General features: G+C 34.1%; 1 protein-coding gene across 4 annotated transcripts in view; it reads left to right on the forward strand.

Annotated features, from left to right (window-relative positions):
• mob2a (MOB kinase activator 2a) overlaps positions 1–26,885 on the forward strand; it is a 61,982-nt gene extending 35,097 nt beyond the window's left edge. For 3 of the 4 annotated variants that reach the window (XM_051099601.1, XM_051099599.1, XM_051099600.1), the window contains exons 2-5: positions 14,953–15,116; positions 18,297–18,390; positions 23,392–23,516; positions 25,595–26,885. In XM_051099601.1, the coding sequence (XP_050955558.1) occupies positions 14,953–15,116; positions 18,297–18,390; positions 23,392–23,516; positions 25,595–25,866 (655 nt within the window). In that variant the 3' untranslated portion in view covers positions 25,867–26,885. Of the gene's footprint in view, positions 1–7,153; positions 7,333–14,952; positions 15,117–18,296; positions 18,391–23,391; positions 23,517–25,594 lie in introns of those variants that run through there. The other variant, XM_051099598.1, reaches the window with a different exon arrangement.
• Positions 26,886–27,257: the final 372 nt, after the last annotated feature.

Here is a 27,257-nt window from a genome sequence, read left to right on the forward strand (position 1 = left end):
TAAATCAGTGGAACATGAATAGAAATGATTATTCTGAGCTATGGGTTTTAAAACAAAAACATAATAGTGTAAATGTAAAACATAACTTAGTGAATTATGGGTTTTAAAACAAAAACGCACTAGTGTAAACGTAAAACGTAAATTAGTGAGTTATTGGGTTTTAAAACGAAAATGCACTGGTGTAAACGTAAAGTGTAACTTAGTGAGTTATGGGTTTTAAAACAAAAACGCACTAGTGTAAAGTAAAACATAATTAAGTGAGCTGTGGCTTTTAAAATGAAAACGCACTAGTGTAAACGTAAAACGTAACTTAGTGAGAAATGGGTTTTAAAACAAAAACGCACTAGTGTAAAGTAAAAAATAACTTAGTGAGCTGTGGCTTTTAAAACGAAAACACTAGTGTAAATGTAAAACGTAACTTAGTGAGCTATGCGTTTTAAAACGAAAACACATAGTGTAATCACACTAGTGTAAATGTATTAAAACAATTTGCACTGATATATTGTGCTGGTTACGTTTTGTTCCTTTGTGCAGAGACTCAGAAGATGAGTCTTCAAGTTTGTAAAAATGTCAACAAGCTTTAAAAATAAAACCAAAGTTTGAGGTAATGTGTAATGCAATCTTGTTAAAATGGATTTCACGAAATTAGTATCAAAAAAGTATTCAGGAACCGGTATCTGTATTGATATTGAAAATCTTTGAACAATACCCAGCCCTATTTGTGTTGTTCAGATCTGACTATGGGAGACACAAGTAAGTTATTATCAAGTCATTAGGTCTTTTTGTGGCATGCTTATTGCATCGGTTCCTCCAATCTCTCACCAATTTTCCTTCCAAAGCATGTAGTTGTGTCTTCTACACTTCTGCTGGAAAGCATGCCAGGCCAGTCTGAAGAACTGCAACTTGAAAATGGTTGTGCAGACCAGCGTCAGGTTCAGGAGAGCTACTTGAGACATGAAGCTCTGAACCACAACATTCTGTTGCTGTGGATTCAACATCCTCAGGGATGATACCAAAGGGCTCTACTGAGGTCTGGCTGGATGGGTTTCTACGAAACAGCCTCCCTCCCAGAGGCATCTAAGCTGCTTAGAGGATAACAGTTTCCATGAGCCTCACACCTGAGCTAGGCTGCTGTTTACATTTCTACAGCCAATAAAAACACAGGGCTGAGCCCTTCACATGACTATATACTTGTTTGTTTTGTTTTTTTTTCTAGTAGACTCTCAATCCCAGTTATTCTTTGGTGTTTTCCCTGAGTCCTAGCTGAGCATGTACTACAGCGATGAGGGACTTGTTATTAAATTAAGATTAAAACTGAATGAGTATAAATGGTTTGTCTACAAACTGGAAACCGCTGAATGAATCTTTGGTTGCCAGTTTGTCTCCGTGAGGCTGGGTGGAGATGTTTGTGTAAACACCGGAAAAACGTCTATGATGGTGGAAGACCTGCTAGAATCAGGAAATGAGCATCTGAGGGTACTTAAGGACTGAATTACGGTTCCTGGGTGGTAATAGAAATTTACTTGCCAAAAAAGGAATTGGGACAGGAACGGAACCACAGAGCGATTTGTGATAGCCTAGAATAGCACAAAAAAACAGCTGGAGCACATCTTGCAGATGTGTGGTCCAGTCGCTTGGGCACTTTTATCAGAAAGTCCTTACTGTTTGGCATTTGACCCCTCAAGGTCAATACGCATTACAGTGACTGCCTAAAAGAGTGTTTCTTTTTCTTACAGTTCTCACCAACCTGAAGGTTTTGTGTTGTGCAGCACAAACGTATGGCTTCTTTCCTGCAAGAATGGACATTTTTTGCATTTTATCAAGTGGCTTGTTTGATGCATGTGGCAAAGTGCTGTAGGAAAATAAAGGAACAGTTCCTGATGCAAATCATGTCTATAGATCTGGAGAAAAACCGCTAGTTTTGAATGGCATTCAATAGAGAAAATGCTTTTTGCATCCAGATGGTGTAGATGTAGCATTTACCAGCAGGAGCTAAATGAACCATGCTAACTTTGGTTGATGCACTTCTGTATTTCTCCAGGAGGAGGCAGTGAACTTCTTAGAGCAAGAACAAGACTTGCATTCACTGTTTTTATCTCTTTGTTCTTTCAGATGGAGTTTGTGGTTTAACCAGTGCAATTCTGCATCACATGGTCTTTTTGTCTTTTCATTTTTTATGCTGTTTTTGTTTTGTAGCCTGCAGCTATTTTTGCTGTTGATATTTTAAAATCTTTACTGGAACTCATGCTATCCATTTCAGATAAAGTGTTGGTGTATGTCTGTGCACATTTGTGACTATTCATGTATACCTCATTACTTTACATAATGGTTGTCTACACTGATGAAGCTTGTCTCATCATCTTTTTGTCCTGTGAACAAAGACCTTGATTAGCTTTTCCTACCTCCAAATCCAGGGATCAAAGGCTCTGGCTTCATAATTACCAACATTCAGTGGCTCTTTCACAAGCTGAATGAAGCCAGCTCTTTGGACTGCTTTATTTCCTAGTCTCAATTCATGTTGCTGCAGATTAACATCTGTATCCCATCTTTAAGTCTTTAATCCTAATCCACTTGAAATCATAATGACGTTGTTTATTTAAATTGCTGTAAATGAAGGTGACAAAGCAGCATGATTAAGCCTGTTTTTTAATGACCAGTATTGCTAGGGATGTACTGTTATTAAAATTCTAGCTGAAATAACACATAAATAACACAATGTTAAAATTCTATATTATTTTACACTAAAAATAAAACATTAAAAGAAACCACTTGTTTTAAATGTAGATGCTGAAGGGAATTTTGGCATTACAACATAACGCACAATATGAAAATTGATATACATTTTGAGAATTCTCAAGACTTTAACAGTGTTATTATATAACTAGTTAAGTAATTAACTAAATATTAAATTAAGTAAGCATTAGATGACGGAAAGGATCATATTATGTAGTACAAGCAGCAATTATCTAGTGAGCAACAGCATATTAACCAAAGGTTCAGAAAATGTATATTGACAAAGCATTTTGTACAGTTTGTAATTTACACCAATTAGATGACTTTTGTTCTTTTTTTTAATTGTAAATTGGTTATAAAGTTATCAGGTGACACTGTATCACTACTCTGTGGAAGCCAATTTCTGCCACTGAATAAAAAATAAAACAAGGTAACTGTGACTAATTATTCTGATCTTTTTTCTCGCAATTGCGAGTTTCCATCTCACAATTCAGACTTTTTTCTTAGAATTATGAGAAACTCACAATTGCATGTTCTAAATATAACTTGTAAATGTGTGATTATAATTTCGCAATTATGACTGTCGCAATTACGAGTTTATATCTCACAGTTCTGACTTTTTTTTGCAATTTTGGCTTCTTTTCTCAGAATTGTGTGATAATACATCAGAATTACGTGATATAAACTCGCAATTCTGACTTTCTTGCAATTACGAGTTTATATCTCAAAACTGTAACTTTTTTTTTTTCTCACAAATCATACTCTTTTCTTGCAATTTTGGCTTTTCTCAGAATTGACAAACTCACAATCGCTTTTAAATTTGAACAGTCGTTATAAATACCAATTCTACTTTCTTACAATTAAGAGTTTATATCTCACAATTCTGACTTTATAACATACAACTGCAAGTTTATATCACACAATTTAGATTTTTTTATAGAATTGTGAGTTTAAATTGCATAAATCTTTTTTCTCATAATTGCGAGTTTACATTTTGCAATTCTGAAACAAAAAAAGTCAGAATTGCGAGATGTAAACTCGCAGTTGCAGGAAAAAGTCAGAATTGTGAGATATGAATGATCAATTCTGACTTTCTACGAGTTCATATCTCACAATTCTGACTTCTTTCCTTGCGATTTTGGCTTTTCTCAGAATTGACACATAAACTCCCAATCGCGTGTTATAAATTCCAATTCTATTTTCTTAGTTACGAGTTTACATCTCACAATTCTGACTTTATAACATACAACTGCAAGTTTATATCACACAATTTTGACTTTTTTTTTCACAGAATTATGATAAATTGCGAAATTCTTTTTTTTTCTCACAATTGCGAGTTTACATTTTACAATTCTGAAAGAAAAAAGTGAGATGTAAACTCACAATTGCAGGAAAAAAGTCAGAATTATATGATAAATTCCGACTTTCTTTGCAATTACGAGTTTATATCTCATGATTCTGACTTTTTTGCTTGAAAGTTTGGCTTCTTTTATCAAAAGTCTGAGATATAAACTCACAATTTGCGATAAAGTCCATTTCTTTTTTTTTTTTTTTTAACAATTGTGAGATTATATCTGACAATTCCGACTTAATTTCTCAGAATTGCGTGTTTATATCTCACAATACTGACTTTATAACATACAGTTGTGAGTTTATATCACACAATTTCGACTTCTTTTTTCTCAGAATTGTGAGTTTACATTTTGCAATTCCAAGAAAAAAGTTGCAATTACCTTTTTATTTTTTATTCAGTGGCAGAAACGGGCTTCTGTACCACTCTGTATTGATTCAGGGGAGTTTGTTGGGCAATTGCTGCACAGTTGCTTTTAAAGCAAGTTAAAACTGCAACTACCAGCTATTTTGAGCTTTTGATTAATCTGTTGAGACTTCACGGTTTGTTTGTAGATCTGTTTGCCCCGTATCAAGATTTCCAAACCGAACCTGAACCTCCAACCGCTGGAATGCTGCGTGTGTGGTGAAGCCTTTTGAACATGCCACAACACGCTTCCAGCTTCTCGCTTCGTGTCACTGCTTCCTTCGTTTTCTCTTTTGCTCGCTTTCTTTTTCTACTCCTCTGGCCTTTTTATTTGACATGTTATGGCTTTTATTTTATAGTACCTGGAAAGCTTCATATATCATTGTTGGCTATAAATAGGTATATAAATGAAGCCACAGTTGCACAATCGCTTTCAAAATCTGATTTTACACCTTCCTGGAATTTTTGTACATATCAGAAAAAAATGAAACCGAATCTCTGAAGCGAGATTTATAACACAATTGTAAAAAAACAGATCTGATATGTTTCCTGAAAGGTTTTCTTCCTCATCCATCCATCTCTCTCTTGCTTTCACTGCTCCCCGCCATGTGTTTTCTTAGCTGAGAGCAGAGCGTGTTGGTGCACGCAGTCGCTCCGCGGCAGGAATGCGCGATAGGATGCAGGACCATGTTAATAATGGCCATCATCCAAAATCTCTTCAGGACAGGAGGGGAGATGAGTATATAGAGAACTCATGGTGTTGCAAACAATTATTTAATGCATTTTGCTAATGAATAATGGACAAAAAAATAAACTCCAGAAGAAAAATAGACCATGTTTGGAAAGCATTGCTTGTGGGAGTGATTTCACAAAAGGTGTATCTCATGATTCGCATAATGCTGGGAATGATTATTTTTAAATCCAGCAGATCATCAACACTGATTAATGAAGAATAAACTTATCTGCACTTCAGCTACTTGAAATGATATTAGTAATCACAGTGGAAGGTTCTCGCAGAGTTTAACGTCTTTTCTCCCATTGCGACAAGGTTGTGGGTAGGTTCTTATCTTGTTCATCTCATGTCGCCCTCGGCATTTTAGCAGGGCTGGATTACTCATCTGCTGGATGCTTTAGCTCCGGGCCTAATGTACTGTGTCTAAGAGGATTTTTTTCTGTTTGCTTTGTCTAAGAGGAATGTTCGTTGAATTTCTTACCGAACGAGTCAAGCGAGCCATGTGACCAATCGTACGATCAAGCTTGAGGAAAAACTATAATTGTTTTGGATAGTGTCAGAGACTGTAAATTCAACTTTTTTTAATTTATTGTTTTTTCCTGAAATTTTATTTTCTTTTATGCCAATGTTATTACTCACACTGGCCTGATGTCACAATCTCAAACACTAGGTCTGGTCCTACAGTACGTGTTTTGTTCTATAATTGGTGGTTGGACAAATCAGAACATGACTTAATGCTTAAGACCGAAAGTAAAGTCTGAACAGGAAGCGTGTCCTGTAAATCAGTGATTTAATTGTGTTATCAGACACGGCAGATGCTGCTGGTATGTTGTTTCAGTTGTCGTGAATCAGGTGGTGAGTAAACATCTTGTGAAGTGTGTGGGATCAGACAGAGGTTTTGGTTGGGCCTCAGCTGACAGCTACCATTTCACTAAATACGCAAGTCCAGCCCCTCACGTATTTTTCCAAAAGAGTCACTTGCGTAATGTGAAGATTGATGAGATAATATGCTATTTTTTACCTTGAGGAACTTATAAATGTGGTAGTTTTACTTGCTATCTGACGTCAGACTAACTCTAAAACTTATAAAGCGGTCTTATGATTCACCGGCTTCTTGATGAAATGTTTTCCTTTTCATGGAAAGACAAACAAAATGCCAGTTACGAAAAAGCTTTTGTAACAACTATGTTCTATAAATATTGTTTTAATGAGGTAAAAATAGACGTATTTCACTTCACAGGCATCTAGATGTTTGTCTTTAACTGACTTTTCTTTATCCAAAGGTAGATTTTTCAGACATTTTTCTCTTATAAAGGTGTAGTCAACCTCAAATGCTCGAATAGACTTCATTCTAATGTTAAAATACAATTTTCTTTCTATATTAGCAGTCAAAGTGAAGTTTAAACACATTCCCACCACTCTTCTGACAGGAATTTATATGGAATTTGGTTTTTGAGCCCTTTATATGTTTGGTTTCATTTTAGAACTGATTAAATAAAGATTTCTGTGGAAAAGGTGTTCATTTTTTGTCTTCAGTAGTGATTAGTCGAATTAGCTGTAAGATATTAGCTTTTATCAGCGTTTTTTCTGAACTTCCAGAACAAAGCAAAAACAAGTTGTGCATTGGCATGTTACCTCAGAATGTCTTGTAATTATGGTAAATGTTTCCTCTTTAAATGTAACTGTAAAGACGTAACTTCATTCGAAGCTGGTCACACCACTTTAGCCGGAATATGAAACACACTGTCTGACCGAGAGGATCAACAGAGAGCAGAACTTCAAACGGCATGTCGACCACAACACGCCCCGCCCATCCGCGCGTATGATTGGCTGTCGTCTGGCGTTAACATATCGTGCCCCGCCCACGGGCTGTTCTGATTGGCTGGCCTTTGGTAGAACGAGAACTTTGGAGCTAGAACTTTATATTCTCTTACTCTACCTAGTCTTTGAAAACATCCACGGAGGGGAAGGGGAAAGACCGGTCAGTTCAAAACGCTTTGGACTCTCAGTCCATTTTAGTTGTTAGCACTTCGGATATGCACTCACAGAAAACTCCCAGAAGCGGATTAAGTTGCAAGATGGTCCTTCAGGCTGTTGGTAAAGTTTTAAGGTAACGTGGCGTTTATGTTTTTATTATAAATCAAGTATTTTTACAGTCCAGTGCAGCTGCATAAACCTAAATAGAGGCTATGTTATTAACAAAGTAATGTGAAGTTAATAAAAATATATGTCTATAATTTATACACGTTTTTTAGGGCAGATATATGGTGCATTCATCAGATCATAGCTTACTTTAACGCAGTTTCAGGTGTATCTCAAATGATATTTACATTAAGAACAATTCTGCAGCATGCTTATAACGTTGGATGATGATGATGTACGTTATTTTCAACAGTGATTATTAATAAGATTAACGTTTAAGAAAATACTTTTAAAATATATACATTTTATTAAAAAATAAGATGAAAAAGACTTATGTATTATGTATGTAGAACGCAAAACTCTTGAAAATCACAAGCACACATAGGAAGAGTATTTTGTTGAATTTTAACATTTATAAAGGTTTACATATGAGCAGAATAAACTAATCAAAACATCTTGCGCTAGACATTTGTTATTGGAACTGATTATTCATGGAGCGCGAATATCAATACATTCCGATCGCAGTTATCAGATTGGTTGAGAGACATGACGTGTTTCATGCATATTTATGAGCAAACGTGAAAGGTTTGTAATGATTCACCGCTCATTTAAATTGTTTGAAAACTTGGAGCACCTGTTATTACACCCGGGAAATTTAGATAATGAGTGCTGAGTTTTATGATAGATAGATAGATAGATAGATAGATAGATAGATAGATAGACAACTATTCCCCCCAAAACGGCATATCTAAGATGAATGCTACAGTGATTTGTTTTGGAATACAATAGAGATAAAAATGCATAGAAAAAAATAGAATCATATTAATTCAAGAGGGCTCTTAATTAATTCAAGAGATTTTAAACTGTAAATGGCACGTTTTTTTTAACCTCCTAGGGTGTACAAAATGAATTTGGCACTTACCATTTTTGCATATAACTGCATTAAAATATGAAGAATTAATTTGCAAAAACAGATAACGTTTTTAAACATTTTCAAAAATCATGTTTTTTCATTGTGCATTCCAGTTAATCTCAGTCTCAGTTGGGTTATTTTGATATTAAGTAAAAAAAAAAAAAAAAAAAAAAAGATAGCTAACTAACATAATAAAAACGTGATAACATAATAAAAAAAAAAAACATGATTTTTGAAAATGGAAAAAAAAAAGGTTTTTTTTTGCAAATAAACTCTTTATATCATTAACGAGATAAAAAAGGGTAAAACTAAAATTAATGTGGAAGGTTTGTGCGCTTGTGAGGGATGATTTACAAAGACTTCTCTCTTCAGCCACCTCTCTGTTGTGATGCTGATGACCTCTCGCTGTACCGTCCCCATGGCGCTGTTGCTGTGTTTAACACAATACTGCCATCTCAATAGCTCTTCACATACTCCTGATGCCCATGAGAGCTAGGAAGTCCAAACTTGGCTAGACACACTCAGCAAAAGACCAGCAATTACTTTAGCATCAGTGCTGAGGGTCACAGTGTTTACTTGAAACCATTATAAATGGTCTTATAAGATACAGTTTGTATTTTATCATCACCCTGACTGCAATAAATACATTTTGGTGCTAATATTAATATCTAGACAGCAGGATAGTTACGTAATACCATAGACGTATGCATTCACTTATTAATTATTAGTTAACAACCAGTGTCAATAATCTCAAAAAATGAATATCGGCCAATTAATCATGCTTGCATCATGTTTTGTCATGTGGCATTACATCATGGCTGTTTATGGGTTTCTTTTGTTTGTGATTTTCAATATCACTTGTCCTTGTGTGATGAGTGAACATTGCACTGACACCGTTTTGGTGCTTTTTCATTTTTTTTATGAATAACGCAATCCCTAAAGAGCCCATGGAGATAGATGCTGGATTGTTTTACTGCTGATTTCCAGATTGTAGTTTTGGTATCCATATGGCAGCTTTGAAGTTTCCAGCCCTTTTCTCTTTGAGTCAGAGTGATTTAGCGATGTTTAGATGTTTTAGCTGCTTGCAGATGCTGGATGACAGTGCACAGTGTGTTGCATAACGTCAGGCCTCATGAACAGTTCATCTTTGAGATTCTGAACAGCATGCTGTGTTTAATAATTAAGTTTGACAAGATGTTTACCTGGCAGTGTAATTGCTAAAAACTTGTGATCGTTATCCACACTGAAACTTTGAAGAAAACCAGTGAACATTTCACATGCTTCAAGATAAACACATTGTATTGATGTTTTAAATTTAGTCACACGATGAAATCAAGGCTAGGATTCTCCTGTTTGATTTTGATAAAACCAAAAAAACAATCGAAAGCAGAGCATGGGATTGCATTCGAGGGTCCAGAACACAATGTTATGTCAGTACTCCAATATAGTTGTTTTTCACATGAAGAAACAATTTGTGCGTCCAAAAATCTGAACGCACATTGTTTTATTTTAGCCTTCACGGGATTTCGTAAGTTTTCCAGGAAGCACTGTTTTTGTGAATTATGTGGCGGAGGGCAAATTCTCAAGCCATTAGATAGTTTATTTTAGGAGAAAGAAAAACTTTCTAGCTGCCAGCGGCCCTCCTGTTACACACACACACACACACACACTCATGCCCACTCATAGCTGTTTTCCACAGATATCTTTGCCATAAAAGGCATTGTAGTTTCCAGACTCTCAAACCAAGCCAAGGTTTTGACCAAAGACCTGTATCATCCACTCAGCTCTAGAAACCATCTGTGTTTGTGAATCAAATGGTAAACTCACATTTCTCAACAAGTTTTACAGATTACAATTCCTGGCTCCACTTTGGTAGTGTTCACACTTGAGTTCAATCTGGTGTCACTCCACGTTTGAGGTATGTGCTTGGACTTATTCGCACGACAACAAAAAAGCTTTACGTGTTTAAAGCTGTGAGTTATCTTTGAAATGTTGACATTGCGTGCTCTTTTATTTTGTAGAATGGAATTTAGGGAAGTCACTCCTACATTTGTTTAGATGCCTTTAAGAAATCGTATCATCTTTCAATTCTGGACATTAAAATATGTTCTTTATTAGTCAGAGGAGGGATGGGTTTTGCAGGAAGCAGAGTGTTTGAGCTCAGCTGTGTGGATCCATCAAAGGATCTAGGAGATGTTCAGATCTTCCAGCTGGCTCAAGCCTAAAATTCATATTCCTACCAGCTGGACCTGACAGCTGCCTGCTTGCTTGCTGGCATCATTTTCACTTCACAAGGATGGTTGATCCTTCATACTGATTCTAGACCAGTTGTGCAAGTTCTTTGCTAATACATTTCTGTCATGATAAATCTTGGAGAGTTTAGCATGGTAATATACATGGCAATGTTAATGTGTTTGGTCTTGGCAGAATAGATCTGCTACACTGCAATACATCCACAGACACGCTGCTGTAAGCATGTAGGAAATACTGCTGCAGCACATGTAAGATAAATGAAATAACCCCCATATATAACATACATGAATCACCCCATAGCAGATCTAGACAGGTGGAGCTGGGGAAAGGAAGAGGGTTTCTGAAGCGTGCTGCAACTGCTACAGAAATCACTAGCCAAGTATCTGAATGTTGAGCAGCAAGCTCATTGGCTGCTTTTACGAAAAAGAACCAATCAGCTGCGGCATTTAAATGATGATGTGATTATATCAGATTGAAAATCGGCCTGCGCTATCTACAGTTTAATGACAGAACTTTGCATTTCTGTCATGACAACTCTTGGCATGACAGTGTTAATGTGTTTGGTCTTTGCGGAATCGATCTGCTACGCTGCTGCTGCGGCAGAGCAAGTACCTAAACTTGCTACTGCCAATAAATCCGCCAGCATGCTGCTGTGAGCATGTAAGAAATACTGCGGTTGCACATATAACATATAGGAAATAACCCCCATATATAGCATACACGAAATCACCCTGTAGCAGATCTATACAGGTGGAGCTGGGGAGGTGGAGGGTTTCTGAAGCAAGCACCAGCTGAATATTTGAATGTTGAGCAGCAAGCTCATTGGCTGCTGATGTAAAAAGAAACCAATCAGCTGCGCCATGTGAATAATGATGTCATTATGTCAGATTGATGTAAAACCTGCTCCATCTAGAGTTTCGTGACAGAACTTCAGGTTTATTTGAGATGTGGAAAAGAACTCTGATCCTAGATCAGTTTTGAAGAATTTCATAAACGAGATGTTTCATGTTCTGCTTAACCAGATTTAGAGAAAATATGTCATATTGTTTCGTTGCGCTTCAGGTGTCCCAAGTTAGAATCCCGGATCGCAGACCTATCATAATAAAAGGCAAAAGCACCAAGATAGATAAAGAAAAAATAAAGAAAACGAAACTATTTTACAAGGTACCTTTTTCGTAAGAATGCGTATGATGTGATTCAAACTAGGGCTTTTGCTAACGATTAATTTGGTGATCGAATAATCGGTTGATAATTCTGACGATTAATCAGTTTTTTTTCTCTCTGTGGTAATAAAAAATAAATCTGAAATGTTTTCCTCAAAACACATTTCTTTACGGCTGAAGAAAGAAAGACCTGAACATCTTGGATGACAAGGGGGTGAGTACATTATATGTGAATCTTTGTTTTGGAAGTGGACTTCTCCTTTAATATTGACTAAACAACATTGAATTAAAATATCCACTTAATCTTTAATATTTGGCCACTTCTTTACGACAGAAATGCTACAGCCACTGTCATTTCTCAAATATGTGGACATCAAAACGTGTCTAAAACTTAGACTGAGGGTTTGAGCTTTTATTTTGAAATTGCGATGAACAGTTAGCATATTGAGAAAGATACTGATGTATTTTCATGTGTTTGCACAGGTTTAGAAATTATTTACCTTACAAATCTGATGGAATGGTGGATGTTGCGTTGCCAGATGAGCATTATAATAAACCCAAACTCGCAGCAATATGCAGAGATAAAGTTGTAAATGTAAATGTAAATGATAACTGTTTATAAATAAGCGCATATATTTATTTAATTGAATCATAGCGTTTGTGAATTCGCAGTAGCATTATGCTTTATTGTGATTTTTTTTTTTTTTTAAATTAGGTTTAATACATCACACAGCCTTGGAAAATTATCTAATAATGCAATTCATGGATTCTCGTATCTCGTTCACTTCCGGGATTTTGCTGGTTACTCGACACGGGCAAAATGCAGATTCATAAAGAAACATGCTTTTTTTTTTTTTTTTTTTTTTTTTTTTTTTTTGAAGGTCTAACCAGTGGGACTTATAAGATTGTACGAAAACATACAAATTGAAATTGTACGAATTCATTCAAATTAACAACCAATTCCTCAAAACGTAAAATGGTGAAATTATTCACATTGGTTGCTTATTGGGACGGATCGAAAGATCCCACCCGGTTCTTGGGTATTCTACTTTCTAGATAGGGTTTTGGTTTTTGGATGTGTTGGATGTCAATTTTGTCATCCTCATGTGCTGTTCTAATCGTTCAGGTATTATTCATATCCGAAGCACAGGTGCAGGACGAGTTCTGCAATGTTTATTACCTCCTATTGTTCCCATGTTAGTAATGAGGTGGCTCGTTGTTTAGGCTCATTGTTTGTCACTTTTGAAAGAGGACCAAGAATATCCTCTTTTTTTGTTCGGTGACTTTATTTCCTTCATATTTTACATTTTTCAGTATCTTTTACCATATTTGCCAAGCAGTAACTTGCCTCATAGCGTGAACTCCCTTGGTGATTTATCTCCGTCTCTTTCCTGTTTTACACAAAACACTAATCTTGAATAGTTAAACGGAATGGTGTCCAAATAAAGTTGAAGTTTACCAGACTTCCCACACTCCAGTGATGTTTGATCGGACCATGCTTCACGATTAACCCTTTTAGACCTTTGACACCAGTCAGGTTATGACCTCAGTATGGATGATAAGATCTTTCCCGCTCGGAAGCAATCCAGAATTGGGACAATCCCTCAAACTGCTCCTTTGTCTTGGCTTAAATTTAAAAACAGTGTTTATGAACTTTGGTCTCTGAGATATGTCCTCTTCCTGGTCCTATGATAGACCGTTGTGTGTGAAAAGAGGAACTGGTGAAGGTGGTCAGAAGCTTGAGGTTGGGAATGAAGTGTTTACAGGAAATCATGTAGGTGGATGAGCAATAAATTCAGGGAGTTTCTTTGTGTGATGAAAAACAGTTCTGCTTTAAGCTGTAAGGAAGAAGAGTTCAAATGAACAAGCAGTAAAGAGAAATTCTTTGGAAAAGTGTCTTGTTTGTTTGCGTAAACAATAAACCTGAGAGGAGTCAAAGTGAGCCCAAGGAAAGGATGTAAATTCTTTATAACCTGTCTTTGCCTGTACTCTTGTTATTAGCTGTTTAATGCCCCTGTAACCTTTGTCTCAGCCAGCTGCGGGATCTGCCACAGCAATGCGATTCTGACATTTACATGTTAAAACTAGCACTGGAAGTACAAGTCTGTTTTGACACCTGAGTTTGAAACAAACGAGAAATGTGGGTTACTCCAAAGAAGTGAAGCAGAGATGTAGGTCTAGTTTAGAAACTAGACTAGAAAGAGTTTTTGTCAGTGAAGGCTCTTACAATTTCTTGTTATAAAAAATGGGATCTATTAATTTATTCAGAAAATATAAAAAATGTAACACATTCAATGACTTGAATACACATCTTTTGTGATGTTTATTTATTTTATTTTATTTTATTTTTATTTAATAACAATAAAAAAGAAGAAAAAATTCATAGAAAGAATTTAATTCTTGAAAAGAAAAGCTATTTTATTTTATTTTATTTTATTTTATTTTAGGGCCCTAAAGTAAAAATATCTACATGGTACAACTGTTTTGATAACAATAAAAAAAAGAAAAAAAAAGAAAAAAAAAAAGAAAAGAAAGATTTATTAAAAGAATTAAATCCTTGAAAAGAAAAGCTTTTATAACTAATATTATTAATGTTTCTTAGATAAAAAAAAAAAAAAAAAAAATTGATTATTAATATTTGAAAAAGAGCAGCCCTGCAGAACCTCATGACTCTTAAAATTTTAATTATTATTTTATTTTATTTTATTTTATTTTATGTTGATTTATTTTAGTTTTATTTTATTTTGTTTTGGGGCTCTAAATGAAAAAAAAAAAGTCTAAGTGGTACAACTTTTTGTTGGTTTTGATAAATTTATAATAAAAGCTTTTATAGTTAATATTTGAAAACTGCTGTAACAACTGCTTCACTGATGCTTACTATTTGAAAAAAGGTCTTTTTTTGAAAAAAAAGCAAAACAGAAAATTAAATAATAGAGAGCAGTCCTGCAGAACCTCATGACTCTTAAATTTTGAATTTTTTTTTTTTTTTTTTTTTTTGAGAAGCAAGGTCAATTCAGTTCAAAATGTCATGTGGTACAACTCCCCCCAAACTGAACTAATAATAAGCTATGTAAAAAAAAAAAAAAAAAGCTATGTAACTTTGAAATATACTTTGAAACTTTTATGAATAATGATTAAGATGTGTACGTTTCAAGTTGTTTGAAAACGACTTGTGCTTTTGATGCTGCTAATGGCAATAAAAAACACTTCATTTATATGCATCTCATCTTAACACATCCCTCTTCTCTGCTTCTTGCAGGAAATCCAAAACGAAGCCAAATGGAAAGAAAGCGCCCGCTGAAGAGAAGAAGCACTACTTGGAGCCAGAGTACACAAAAGTGCGGGTCGTGGACTTCGACCTGAAAGATTTGGTGGCGCTTCCCACCAGAGAGATCGACCTCAACGAATGGCTCGCCAGCAACAGTGAGTTCCTAAGCAAACATCACAGCCGTTATGAGTGTTTGCCTTGTATTTGGAAGATTTTAGAGTCTTTGTCAGTCTTGAAAAATAACCTTCTGTCAGTCAGGAGTTTGGAAATCAGTCACATTTTAGTGTGTGAGCGCTAAACAGTTGTAAGCACAAACTTGCTTGCAGAGTATGACCTTCTTAAATAGTAAATGTGAAAACAAAATGTGCTAACAATTTTATTATAAACAAATGTTGTTTTCTGTTAAAAAGGAAAGTGATGCTTGCTAACTAATGCTCATATTTAGGGTTAGTGACTTGAACGAACCCCTACACAAGTATACATTTCTAAGGGACTGGGCTAAAAACTCCTAACCATTAGTATACACTTCTGAGTGATTGGACAGTTTTCACCTGGCAGGTTTAGTGATTTGAACAAACCCCTACACATAAATATACACTTATTGCCATGTTGAAAAAAACAGCATTTGCTGATTAGGTAGGTTTTGATGCTGGTTTATGCTGGCTCTTTGCTGGTCCTTAGCTGGTTTAAGCTGGTCCTGGACCAGCATAAACCAGCTAAGGGCCAGCATAAACCAGCAAAGGACCAGCATGAGCCAGCTAAGGGCCAGCATAAACCAGCAAAGGGCCAGCATTGAACCAGCTAAGGACCAGCATGAACCAGCTAAGGACCAGCATGAACCAGCTAAGGACCAGCATGAACCAGCTAAGGGCCAGCATGAACCAGCAAAGGGCCAGCATGAACCAGCAAAGGACCAGCATGAACCAGCTAAGGGCCAGCATGAACCAGCAAAGGGCCAGCATGAACCAGCAAAGGGCCAGCATGAACCAGCAAAGGACCAGCATGAACCAGCTAAGGGCCAGCATGAACCAGCAAAGGGCCAGCATGAACCAGCAAAGGGCCAGCATAAACCAGCAAAGGACCAGCATGAGCCAGCTAAGGGCCAGCATAAACCAGCAAAGGGCCAGCATTGAACCAGCTAAGGACCAGCATGAACCAGCTAAGGGCCAGCATGAACCAGCAAAGGGCCAGCATGAACCAGCAAAGGGCCAGCATGAACCAGCAAAGGACCAGCATAAGCCAGCTAAGGGCCAGCATAAACCAGCAAAGGGCCAGCATTGAACCAGCTAAGGACCAGCATGAACCAGCTAAGGGCCAGCATAAACCAGCAAAGGACCAGCATGAACCAGCTAAGGACCAGCATGAACCAGCTAAGGGCCAGCATAAACCAGCAAAGGACCAGCATGAGCCAGCTAAGGGCCAGCATAAACCAGCAAAGGGCCAGCATTGAACCAGCTAAGGACCAGCATGAACCAGCTAAGGGCCAGCATGAACCAGCAAAGGGCCAGCATAAACCAGCAAAGGACCAGCATGAGCCAGCTAAGGGCCAGCATAAACCAGCAAAGGGCCAGCATTGAACCAGCTAAGGACCAGCATGAGCCAGCTAAGGGCCAGCATAAACCAGCAAAGGGCCAGCATAAACCAGCAAAGGACCAGCATGAACCAGCAAAGGGCCAGCATGAACCAGCTAAGGACCAGCATGAACCAGCTAAGGGCCAGCATAAACCAGCAAAGGGCCAGCATGAACCAGCTAAGGACCAGCATGAACCAGCTAAGGGCCAGCATAAACCAGCATGAAAGGGCCAGCATGAACCAGCTAAGGACCAGCATGAACCAGCTAAGGGCCAGCATAAACCAGCAAAGGACCAGCATGAACCAGCAAAGGGCCAGCATAAACCAGCAAAGGGCCAGCATGAACCAGCAAAGGACCAGCATGAACCAGCTAAGGGCCAGCATTGAACCAGCTAAGGGCCAGCATAAACCAGCAAAGGACCAGCATGAACCAGCTAAGGGCCAGCATAAACCAGCAAAGGGCCAGCATGAACCAGCAAAGGACCAGCATGAGCCAGCTAAGGGCCAGCATAAACCAGCAAAGGGCCAGCATTGAACCAGCTAAGGACCAGCATGAACCAGCTAAGGGCCAGCATAAACCAGCAAAGGACCAGCATGAACCAGCTAAGGACCAGCATGAACCAGCTAAGGGCCAGCATAAACCAGCAAAGGACCAGCATGAGCCAGCTAAGGGCCAGCATAAACCAGCAAAGGGCCAGCATTGAACCAGCTAAGGACCAGCATGAACCAGCTAAGGGCCAGCATGAACCAGCAAAGGGCCAGCATAAACCAGCAAAGGACCAGCATGAGCCAGCTAAGGGCCAGCATAAACCAGCAAAGGGCCAGCATTGAACCAGCTAAGGACCAGCATGAGCCAGCTAAGGGCCAGCATAAACCAGCAAAGGGCCAGCATAAACCAGCAAAGGACCAGCATGAACCAGCAAAGGGCCAGCATGAACCAGCTAAGGACCAGCATGAACCAGCTAAGGGCCAGCATAAACCAGCAAAGGGCCAGCATGAACCAGCTAAGGGCCAGCATAAACCAGCAAAGGGCCAGCATGAACCAGCTAAGGACCAGCATGAACCAGCTAAGGGCCAGCATAAACCAGCAAAGGACCAGCATGAACCAGCAAAGGGCCAGCATAAACCAGCAAAGGGCCAGCATGAACCAGCTAAGGACCAGCATGAACCAGCTAAGGGCCAGCATTGAACCAGCTAAGGGCCAGCATAAACCAGCAAAGGACCAGCATGAACCAGCTAAGGGCCAGCATAAACCAGCAAAGGGCCAGCATGAACCAGCAAAGGACCAGCATAAACCAGCATCCCAGTATCAAAACCTACTTAACCAGCATATGCTGTTTTTTTCAACAGGGTGGACTTTAGAACTTAACATTAAACTTGAAAGTTTTAAAAAAAAAAGTAAAAGTAAAATTGGAAAAAAGATGAAAAATACATATGATTTTATGACTGGACTTAAGATTTTCACCTGATGAACAATAAAGCTTTCAAGTTTAATATTAGCATGCTGCTAAGCTAAAAACAGGATAGTACACACTTCTAAGTGACTGGACTAAAATCTTTCAAAATAAAACTTTCAAGTTATGTTAGCATGTTGCTAAGCTAAAAACCAGACTACGAGTGACTGATGTCTTAAATGTGGCCTTCATAGGGAACTTGTTTGGTTTTGTAACAGAGCCGTTGTCTTCGGCTTCATTGATTCTGAAATATCAATTTGAATATCAATTGAATGTCACTTTTTAAAACGATTCTTTTATCCTTTGCAGCAACAACCTTCTTCAATCTCATAAATCTGCAGTATAGCACAATCTCAGAGTTTTGCACTGGGGACACGTGTCAAGCCATGACGGCCTGTAATACGTAAGTTTCTCATTCGTTCTTTCTGTCGCCCGTCTTTCTAGCTCTTTCTTCCTCCAGACGTGTCCTGGGGCGGGAACCAGAGCCCTCCTTTTACGAGAACTGCTTCTGGATCGAGTGTTTTTCATATTCACAATGTTTTTCCGTTTTAAGAGCAGATCTGAGATCAGCACTCTAGCTTTGTGTGAATCTGGGTTTGTGGGTCTGATTGGGGTTAATGCATGACTGGAATGAAAGCTGACACACATTTTACTGAAGCCAGTGCTTGTTTGGCTTTCAGATGTGTTTTGAGCGGGAGAATACAAGGAGACTGTTCTCAGAATCGGGGCTTTTGTAAGTTTGTTTGAGGTGGAACCAATTTAATGACCTTAAAGGCCCATAGTTGAATGTTCTCACAGGCTGTTTGGGAAGATCAGGAGCACAAACAGAAGATGAATAAGATCAGTTATAGAATTAGTTTTGGCAACATTTACCTTAGAGCTTTAGTCTCTTTGACCAGGGGTGCCCAAACTCAGTCCAGTTTGGGCACCCCTGCTCTTGACCCTCTCACTGAAAGCACTAATTATTTTTAATACTTTTTTAAGAGTATTGTATCATTTAAATTTCCCAGAATCTTTATTTGGCGCATAAAATGAATAGTTTAATGCATAAATGCAAGTAATACTATTTAATTCTTAATTATTTTAAACATTACTGTTGTAAATAAATGCATATAAATGTAAAACAAATAAATATATTGTTATATTAATAAAAACATAGTTTTTTATCAAATAAAAGTAAAATATTCTCGAGAATATCTTGAGACAATTCAGAAAACTTTGTATTTTTATCTAACAACAACAATAAATTATTTTTATGATAAAATAAATAATTAGTAATACATAAATATAAATGATAATATTAATAATAATAATAAATAATAATAATTATGAAAAACTAATAATTTGTAATACATAAACAACATAATAATAATAATAATATATTATTATTGTTACTAGTACTACTACTGTTGTTATAAATGCAAATAAATATAAATGTAAAAAATACATATATTGTTATATTAATAAAAATTGTTTTTATTCATCTAAATAATAAAATAAATATAATAAAATATTTACATATAAATAGATATATACAATAAATACATATTATTGTTATTATTATTATTATTATTGTTATTATTATTATACAAATAATTTGTAAAACATAAATATAATTAATAATAATAATAATTATTATTATTATTATTATTATTATTATTATTTCTATTGTTATAATACAAATTGTTTTTATTCCTATAAATAAAATGCATATAATAAAATATTTACATATAGATATATACAATACATATTTTTATTATTAATTATTATTCAAATAATATGTAATACATAAATATAAATAATAATAATAATTATTATTATCATTACTGTTGTTGTTATAAATGCATATAAATAAATGTAAAACAAATAACTATATTGTTATATTAATATGTTTTTATTAATAAATAATAAAATAAATAGATATATACAATAAATACATAACAAATATTGTACATTCCCCCTACTTAAACTTTTAACTTCTTTATAGTATATAAGGAATATCCAGAAAATTCAGAAAACTTTTTGCCCAACAACAACAATAATAAAAATTATTATTATTATTATTATTATTATTATTAATGATGGTAATAATAATAATAATCTTATTTATATTCTTAATAATTTTTAATACATATTTATTATTATTCAATACATATTTATTATTATTATCACTACTACTACTACTACTGTTGTTGTTATAAATACATATAAAAATAAATCCAAAACAAATTTTTATATTACAATATTTTATTAATATGACTAATAAATTTGTAAATAAAATATTTACATATAAATATATGAAATAAATACATAAATTTAACATTTAATTATTTTATCATTTTTGAGCACAGTGATTTTTTTTTTTCTGTAATATTTCATTTTATTAGAAGAATTAGAAGAATAGTTTGAACTCCATTAGGATGGAAATAAGCATAGCATTGTAAAGAATGTTGTTGATTTAATTTTTTTAATGATTTTAAGAGCAGCTTTATTACCAAACATTCAGTATTTGAGTATATGTTCACATAGTTAACTGACTTGAACTATGTGAACTGACTTGTTTTCTCCAAAAATGTAAAAATGTCATTAGCATCACACACAATATTAAAAATGGACACTTCTACATTATACCAAAATCCACTTGAAGGATAATAATAAAGGTTTCACCATTTACAGTAACATGAAACAGTCTGAAGAAGTTTCATTTTCAAGATTTCAAGCTTTCAGAAAATGCGTGTAATTGTAGAATCAGTCTCATACAAGTGAAAAGGAAAGACGTGCCTCCGTCGGTACATTCCCACAGTCAGCCCTGTTGACTTTAAAAATCGCTGCAGGACTCGTTCGCCCTGTTCAGCCGGGGCGTGAATCTCTAAAGACTGACCCTGTCAAACTAGATCCATGACTATTCATGACAAACGTTAAGGGACGTGAATTACCAGCACACAAAACAGCAACAATTACACGCTCACCTCAGGCATTCCACGCGGGGCAAGGATGGGCGCGCTCATCAAAACACCAGACACATTTACCGCCATTGACAAATCAGTTACTGATGAAACGAGGAAAGGGAGGGACTGCGATGCACAAATAGACCTGACGTTCAGTTTACTGAGTTATACATGTGCTCATATGTTGTTATTAGTATTAGTATGTGTATGTGCGTTTGTAGTTAGTGGGTGTTTCTTGAACTACAGACACTGACATTTCCCATGGGTTGTTTTTTGTTAGTTACATTTTTTTTTTTTTTTTTCAAATTGTTTTTATGCATACATTTTATTGTCAGACATAGGCTTTATATTATGTTATTAGTATATACTACATTATATTCAACTTTAAAACATTAAAAAACGATGATATCTGAACAGTCAAATATTCAGTACTTGTTTTGTAAATACAGTATATAATTTTTTCGACAAATTATGACACCATTATATCGTCATTGACACCTTGAGCCAATTAATGTGTAGATGTTTACAAGTGAAAAAACAAATCTGGAAACTTTGTGTTTGCCTAATAACTAAAACAACAACAAAACAAAACAAATAATAATAATAATAATCATAATCATAATCATCATTTATTATTATTATTATTATTATTATTATATCAAATTATTTGTATTAAATAATAATGATATAAAATTAAATTATTTATAATTAATCAAAATAATAAAAAATAATGATAAATGATGATATTATTATTATTGTTATTATTGCTGTTCTTATAAATTTAAAAATAAATATAAATGTTATTGTATATTAAACATTATTAACGGACACCATTAGCCAATTATTGTTTATATTTTTACCCATTAAAAATTCAGAAAACTTTGTTTTTGCCTAATAAATAAAACAACAACAAAACAATTACTACTACTACTACTACTACTACTACTACTACTAATAGTAATATTCATTTTATTATTATTATTATTATTATTATTATATTTTTAAATAATAATGATATAAAATTAAATTATTTATAATTAATTAATTAAAAAGATAATTTAAATAAACATTTATAATAAATATTTGTAATATTATTATTATTATTATAAATATTATATTTAATATTTAATAATTATTATTTTAGTAAGTAATGATATAAAATTAATTCTTTTATAATTATCAAAATAATAGAACAAAATACTTTAAAAATATTATTATTATTATTATTATTATTATTATTGATGTTCCTATAAATGTAAAAATAAATATAACTGCATAATTAAAAAATATTGACACCATGAGCCAATTAGTGTACATTTTTATCATTTTTTTTAATTAAAAAATTCTGAAAACTTTGTTTTTGCCTAATATAATATTCATCATCATCATCATATTATTATTATTATTATTATTAATGTAAAATAATTTTTAAATTATAATAATAATAATAATAACAATAAATATAATTAATTATTTAATTTATAATTAATCAAAATAATTAAATAACAATAATGTTGATGATGATAATCAAAATAATAATAATAATTATAGTTATTATTATTGCTGTTCTTATAAATATAGAAATAAATATACATTTTATTATATGTTATATTTAAGAAAATCAAGGTAAACGTTTGTGATGAAAAATAAAGAAAAAATGTTAAGGTAAACATCACTTCTTAACATATTTTGGAAAATTGTAACATTTTTTGCCATTTTAATTAAAAAAATGTTTACATGTTTTAACATGACATTTTTGCAGTGTTTTTAAACCAGATGTTTGTAAAATAAATGTTTACAAAAAAATTGGACATTTAAAAAAAAAATGCAAAAATTGTCAAAAAAAAAAAAAAAAATCTCCAGAGTCTTTTATGAATATGCATGTTAAGATTAGTAGGCCTTTTCATCTTAATATCTCCTGTTTTGTCGAAGAGTTTATGCAGGTAGATTGAGTCCTTGCGCTTTTATGATTGTGAATTAATCTGCCTCCATTTGGACTGTGAATCCGCTCTCAGATCTGTAACTCAATCATGTCATTTGAAGATATTTGAGAGCGTTGAGACACTCGTTGGCATTCAGCCTGATACATACTGGCCTGTCCATTCAGAGTCGTGTAGCGTCTGTATTTACGTGCTAATTGAGTTTTAGTCCACCATGACGGTTATTTCAGTTGAGCGATGGGCGGTTGATGTTTGAGCTGCTCGTCCGTTGAGTGATCAGCACTGGTTTGCGGTCAGCGGTCAGTTATGCGTTCAGTCTGCATTCCTAGAGATTTGTAATGTCTACAGACCCTCAAACTCGCGCTACACTCCCAAACTCACTGTCATCATGAGCCTCCTCCTTAAAATGCTGACAGGAGCTGGACATGCAGCACATTTTTAAACCATAAATTGTTCTCTTTGCTCAAAATGTGATTCACAGTAAGTTAATTTTCACTGCTTGTCTTCTTTTTACAGAATATACTACTGGTATGATGAAAGGGGGAAGAAGTCAAAGTGCACAGCACCTCAGTATGTCGACCTCGTCATGACTTTTGTGCAGAAATTAGTGACGGACGAAGAAATCTTCCCCACAAAATATGGTGTGTATGATCACTGCCCTCTAGCACTCACAATGGAGAAATGCAGGAGTTGAGATTTTGTAGTTTGAAGTCAAATTAATAAGATCAGTTGCGCCCTCTAGTGTTCATTGAGGAGAATGAATATAATACATTTTTAAATATTATATTGGCTCTTTCCTTGATTTAACTAGTTAGGAAATTTATTCAAATTTATTTATTTCAGAAAACTTAATTTGTCATCTGTGCCAATTTGCTTTACATTTCTACTTGTAAATTAAAGGAAATAATTACAAAAATAAAAAATATGGGTTTGGTCATTATGCAAATCAGGGTTATTTTGTTTCATGAAAACAAAAACTTAATCCATAAACACAAATTACTTGAAGCAACAAATATTTACTGAAATAAAATAAAATATAACAAAAGTTCAACTTATTTTGTTTTATCTATTTACCTGTTATTTCTTAAAAATAAATTCCAAAATAAATAAATGGTTTAATTAATGTGCAAATTAGGGTTGTTTTGTTTAATTAAAAAAACTTGCTAAATAAAATTTATGGGTTGTTTTGTTTAATTATTTAATTAACATTTAAAAAATTAAAAAAAAAATTTAAAATTAAAAAACACAACAAAATGTAATAAAATGTTAAACTGTAATAAAAATGAAATGATTTAATATATCTATATATAAACAGTGATTGTTTTAATTTAATATTATTAATATAATTTTATTGTTTGTAATTAAAGCAGCATTAAACATAAAAACTCTTTATTGTATATTTATAATTTAAAAAATAAATAATAAAGTATAATAATAATAATAATAATAATAATAATAAATTAATTAAAAACAATACAAAATTTAATGTACAAATCATTTAAAATAGTTACAGTAAAAATAATAAATTACTTTATTTCCCATTCAATAAATGCAATAAAAATAAAACATAAAACACATGACAAATAATACATTTTAAATTTTTATTTTAATTTCCACATTTGCTGTTTTAAAAAGCCTACAAAAATATTGTTACAAAAACGTTACTAAAATTACTGTAAATAATTTCACTATTATAATAATAAATTAATTAAAAATACATTTAAAATAATTAAATACTACATTAATACGTTAATGTTCAATAAGTACAATAAAAATGAAATAAAAATAAAAAGGCCTACAAAATAATAATTTTTACAAAAACATTACTAAAATCATTGTTAATAATAATATTAACTGATTTAAAATAAATTATTTTTGCTTTGAATAAATAAAGTGAACAATAAAAAAGACACATAATAAATGTAGTTTTAATGTTTTTTTTTTTTAATTTCCACATTTTTTGTTTAAAAAGGCCTGCAAAAATAATAATAAAAAAATTAAAAATTGATAAAATTTAAATTTACTATATATATATATATATATATATGTGTGTGTGTGTGTGTGTGTGTGTGTGTGTCTATATATATATATATATATGTATATATATATATAAATAGAAAAATAAAACAAATGACACAATGCATTTTATTTACATTTTTATATTTTAATTTCCATGTGTTGTTTAAAAAGGCCTAAAAAATTGTTACAAAAACTAAAATCATTGTAAATAATATCATTGTTATAATTATCACAATAAACTAATAAATAAAACAAATAAATTTTAAAAGTACAATACTTCACAAAATATTTAAAATAATTACATTTAGAAAATAATAAATTACTTTATTTCCCATTCAATAAATGCAATGGAATTTTTTTTTTTTTTGTTGTTGTTTTTTTAATTTCCGTAAGTGTTGTGTTTAAAAAGGTCTACAAAAAGTATTAATTGTTACATAAAAATGACTAAAAACATTCAGGTTTTTTGGGGGTAACCCTTGGATGTTATAATAATCATTCAATGAAAATTATTTATTTTTATTTACTTTGCTTTTATTTTATTTTGATTGAAATCACGTCAAGTCACCTTTATTTGTATAGCTTTTTTTTTTTTTTACAATACCGATTGTGTCAAAGCAGCTTTACAGTATTAAACAGGAAAACAGTCTCGATAACAATCAATGATAAATGATGAATGATGAGTATCTCCATTTCCTTTCAGGCAAAGACTTTCCCAACTCGTTCGAGTCTCTGGTGAAGAAGGTCTGCCGGTACCTGTTTCACGTGCTGGCTCACATCTACTGGGCTCACTTTAAAGAGATGGTGGCTCTAGACCTGCAAGGACACTTGAACACACTGTACGCACATTTCATGGTGTTCGTCAGAGAATTCAACCTTGTCGACCCCAAGGAAACCTGCATCATGGACGACCTGTCGGAGGTGCTGTGCGCCCCGCTGCCGCCCCACACACACAACCACGTGACCGAGAGATGAGCCTCGGGCCTCGGACTCGGGGACGACGACGAAACGTGCGAGGCCTCCTCGGACGGGCCCCTCCGTCACTATTTCTCAAGAGAACTGTTGAAAAGATGGGGCCGAGGGCCGGCGGTCTGCAATTCTCGTACCAGCACAGATTGGCGTGAATGTTTCCCACAGGATGAAACAATCTGTCTCCATTCTCATTTATACAAGAACTGTTTGTATTTTAATTTGCGTTTTTATTATCATTTCCGCGCATGCGCTCTCGGAGGTTTTCGTTTTTTCTTTTAGGGAATGGTGTTTTTTTGGCTCGGCTCTCATCAGTGCCTTAGATTTATAGCTAAGGTATTGTTTGTTTATATGCAACGACGTTTCGATATTATCATTGACCTCTGGCTCCCCCTTGTGGAGGGAGCGACGTCACATACCGACTGACTGTTTATGATCTCTCCAGCCTTATTTCTCATAAAACTAGCGCAAAATATCTCTTTTTCATATTCTAGCCATCGTTATCCACGTTCTTTCAATCAATTAGCTTTTTAAGATGACGTTTAAAGGGTTTGATGGTTTGAATGATGCTTTGGAGAAAGTCTGGACTCGCTTTCGTAGGTTTCCGACAAGGATATTAGCGATATCTGCTGACGCGGACTGATATTGTTGCATGGCAGTTGACTTGCTGTGTTGCATCGATGAGCACATCCTCCAGCGTCGCAACTTTTTTGTGACTTATTTCACTTTCTTCCTTTAAGTTATGTTATCGGAGGTCATGAATATTGTGTGTTGAAAATGCACATTACGTTTTTCTTCCCCAAGAAATAGATTGTAACTATATTAAGAAAATCACAATAATTGCCTTTAGCGAGAGAGAGCGTCTCTCCTTCTTGTTTTATTTATTTTTACCTTTTTTATCTATTTGCAGAGTTTTTCAGTTCTTGCTTTCTTTTTATGTATTTTAATTATCTAAGTTAAAAGCCACTTAATATTTTAAGCTCTCTGCGAAATATAATCAAATAAAAACAAGAAATGCCACGTTACCTGGGTGTGCTGTGTTTGCTTCATTTCTGGGATGGGAAAAGATGATATTTTGAAACTTGTTCGTTAGTTCCAAGTTGGAAATTATGCAGCCTACACTATCAGTCAAAAGTTTTTGAACAGTCAGATTTTTAACGTTTTTTTTTTTAAAGAAGTCTCTTCTGCTCACCAAGCCTGTATTTATTTGATCCAAAGTACAGCAAAACAGAAGAATGTTGAAATATTTTTACTATATATGAATATAATTTAAAATGTAATTTATTTTTGTGATCAAAGCAATTTTTAGCATCATTACTCCAGTTTTCAGTGTCACGTGATCCTTCAGAAATCATTTGAATATGCTGATTTGCTACTCAAAAACTTATTTTAATTAC

The sequence above is a fragment of the Labeo rohita genome, chromosome 25, assembly GCF_022985175.1.
Source record: "Labeo rohita strain BAU-BD-2019 chromosome 25, IGBB_LRoh.1.0, whole genome shotgun sequence".
NCBI classification, from domain to species: Eukaryota; Metazoa; Chordata; class Actinopteri; order Cypriniformes; family Cyprinidae; genus Labeo; species Labeo rohita.